The 3,082-nt window shown below is 49.6% G+C and overlaps 1 protein-coding gene across 1 annotated transcript; it reads right to left on the reverse strand.

Annotated features, from left to right (window-relative positions):
* Positions 1–1,903: 1,903 nt before the first annotated feature.
* Positions 1,904–2,677, reverse strand: LOC129785780 (olfactory receptor 14C36-like). The gene has a single exon (XM_055819966.1). It carries the CDS (start codon positions 2,675–2,677, stop codon positions 1,904–1,906), a length of 774 nt encoding a protein of 257 aa, XP_055675941.1.
* Positions 2,678–3,082: the final 405 nt, after the last annotated feature.

The raw sequence follows: 3,082 nt of genomic DNA on the forward strand, positions 1-3,082 counted from the left end.
ATCGGTACAGTTGACCACAAGTTTGAAACTATGGCTGCTGCTTTTGCAGCGATGCGTGGTGTGGGAAATTGCTATGGTTGTGGTAAGCCTGGTCATCTAAAGAGAAATTGTCTTGCTCGGGCTGCAGGGAATAGACAACAACCTCCTGGTCCTGGAGTTTGTCCGAAATGTCGGAAAGGGCGACATTATGCTAATCAATGTCGATCTAAGTATGACTTCCAGGGACAACCGATACAGGGAAACGGACCGCAGAGCGCGGGGCAGCGACGCACGCAGACACAAGTGCCACAGCTGACATTTCAACAAGCTCGGAGAGAAGTACCGACACCTCAAGTCTCTGTCCAGCAACCTCAGGCAGCGCCGGATTGGACCTGGCAACCTCACACACAGTAACGCTGCTCGATTCCTCAGTTCATTTATTACCAACAAATGTCAAAGGACCATTACCCCCCGATACACAAGCTCTGTTAATTGGTAGATCTTCCACAACATTGTCTGGTCTCTTTGTTTTACCAGGTGTTATTGACTCTGACAGTGTGGATGAAATCAAAATCATGGCATGGACTCCATTTCCACCTTCTACGATACCTCAGGGTAGTCGAATAGCACAATTGATTCTGATTCCGGCAAGGGTAAGCTCTCTTACTACTGATCATCCACCGCAGAGAAAAGGAAGTTTGGATCTACAGGGTTCCCTCACATTTTGTGGGTACAATCCATTTCTCCACAGCGACCTATGTATCAGTGTACCCTTATTTACAATGACCAACAAATAGCACTAAATGGGATCATTGACACTGGAGCTGATGTCACAGTAATTTCTCAAGCCAAATGGCCTCCGCAATGGCCACTGGCTAATGTCTCTCAGACACTGGCTGGGACTGGGGGGACCGGTAACAGTCATCAGAGTTTGGAACTAATTCAAATTCAAGGACCAGAGGGACATGTGGCTTCTGTTAAACCTTTTGTGCTGCCTGTCCCCTATGGTTTTGTGGGGACGTGATGTATTGTCACAACGGGGAATGTCTATCTGTACACATTTTTAGATGGGGCCATTGAAGTGCGCGACACCCTAAAAATAACCTGGAAAACTGATGTTCCTATTTGGGTGGATCAATGGCCCCTTCCTTTGGAAAAACTTTGCGCACCTCAAAACTGAGTCTCTGAACAACTGTCCAAAGGACACATTGTACCTTCTACTAGCCCATGGAATTCACCAGTTTTTGTTATTAAAAAAACAAATTGGCAAGTGGCGCTTGCTCCATGATCTCAGAAAAATTAATGATGCTATGGAAGATATGGGAGCCCTCCAACCCGGGCTCCCGTCCCCGACTATGATCCCTCGACACTGGCATCTGACTGTCATAGATCTTAAAGATTGTTTTTTCAGTATCCCATTACATCCAGATGATGCCCCGAAATTTGCCTTTTCATTTCCAAGCATCAACATGCAAGCTTCGTTACAGAGATATCAGTGGGTTGTACTGCCACAAGGTATGAAAAATAGCCCTACAATGTGTCAATGGTATGTTGCAAAAATACTCAGTCCTGTCCGAAATGCTATGCTTACTGTGTTATTGTATCGTTATATGGATGACCTTTTAGTGGCAGCACAACCAAAACCCGTCCATCTCTGCACCTTTTCCCCTCCGTCTCGGCACACAAGAACTGTCCCTGCAGCTCCAGAAAGGCCTTGGAAGAAAGAATCCCAGGAAAAATAAAGTTACTCGATGGCACTTTGACTTTATTAGACAAAGAAATAGAAGGGCACCTTTAGAAAAGAAAACCACAGAAGGAATTAGAATGGGGATGACAACTTTATTAGAAATGAAATACCATAAGTAACTACAAAAAAATTCAGAAGACAGTCTGGGTCTGCCATGAAATACATTATAAACGCTATTCATAATTTTAATGCTTCAGAAAAACATCCAGCTATCAGTTTGCACATTGCACCCTTGAGCTCCTGGTTCCTCATACTGTAGATGAGGGGGTTCGGTGCTGGAGGCACCACCGAGTACAGAACTGCCACCACCAGGTCCTGGGATGGGGAGGAGATAGAGGAGGGCTTCAGGTAGGAAAACATGGCAGTGCTGGGAAAGAGGGAGACCATGGCCAGGTGAGGGAGGCACGTGGAAAAGGCTTTGTGCCGTCCCTGCTCAGAGGGGATCCTCAGCACAGCCCTGAAGATCTGCACATAGGACAGAACAATGAAAACAAAACAGCCAAAGAATAAAGCGGCACCAGCCACAATTAGCCCCACTTCCCTGAGGTAGGTGTGTGAGCAGGAGAGCCTGAGGATCTGTGGGATTTCACAGAAGACCTGTCCCAGGGCATTGCCTTGGCAGAGCGGCAGTGACAGTGTATTGGCCGTGTGCAGCGCAGCATAGAGAAACCCACTGGCCCAGGCAGCTGCTGCCATGTGGACACAAGCTCTGCTGCCCAGCAGGGTCCCGTAGTGCAGGGGCTGGCAGATGGCCACAAAGCGGTCATAGGCCATGACAGTGAGGAGAAAATACTCTGCTGAAAGGAAAAAGACAATCAAGAAGAGCTGTGCAGCACATCCTGAGTAGGAGATGTCCCTGGTGTCCCAGAGGGAGTTGGCCATGGCTTTGGGGAGAGTGGTGGAGATGGAGCCCAGGTCGAGGAGGGAGAGGTTGAGGAGGAAGAAGTACATGGGGGTGTGCAGGTGGTGGTCGCACACTATGGCAGTGATGATGAGGCCGTTGGCCATGAGGGCAGCCAGGTAGATGCCCAGGTGAGCCAGAAGTGCAAGAGCTGCAGCTCCCGCGTGTCTGCCAATGCCAGGAGGAGGAACTGGGTGATGGAGCTGCTGTTGGACATCTGCTGCCTCTGGGCATGGGGACCTGCTCAAGGAGGAAACGTAGTGACAAGTCAGGCAAGACTTCTCTAAAGTCAGGTGAAAGGCGTTTCTCCTAGATGCGCCCCTGCTGCCCCATGTCCCCCCCTCTGCCATTCCTAGGAGAGCTCCCTTCAGAGCCGTGGCTGGAGCTGTGCTGAGTGCTGGCCGAGTGTGCTGTGAGGAGCAGGGGCTGTGCCCGCTGGCTGCCCAGCAGTGAGC

The sequence above is a fragment of the Falco peregrinus genome, chromosome 16 (assembly GCF_023634155.1).
Source record: "Falco peregrinus isolate bFalPer1 chromosome 16, bFalPer1.pri, whole genome shotgun sequence".
NCBI classification, from domain to species: domain Eukaryota; kingdom Metazoa; phylum Chordata; class Aves; order Falconiformes; family Falconidae; genus Falco; species Falco peregrinus.

Excerpts from the sequence above, each read along its gene's own strand:
- LOC129785780 (XM_055819966.1), bottom strand. The coding sequence starts at position 2,677 with ATGTACTTCTTCCTCCTCAACCTCTCCCTCCTCGACCTGGGCTCCATC.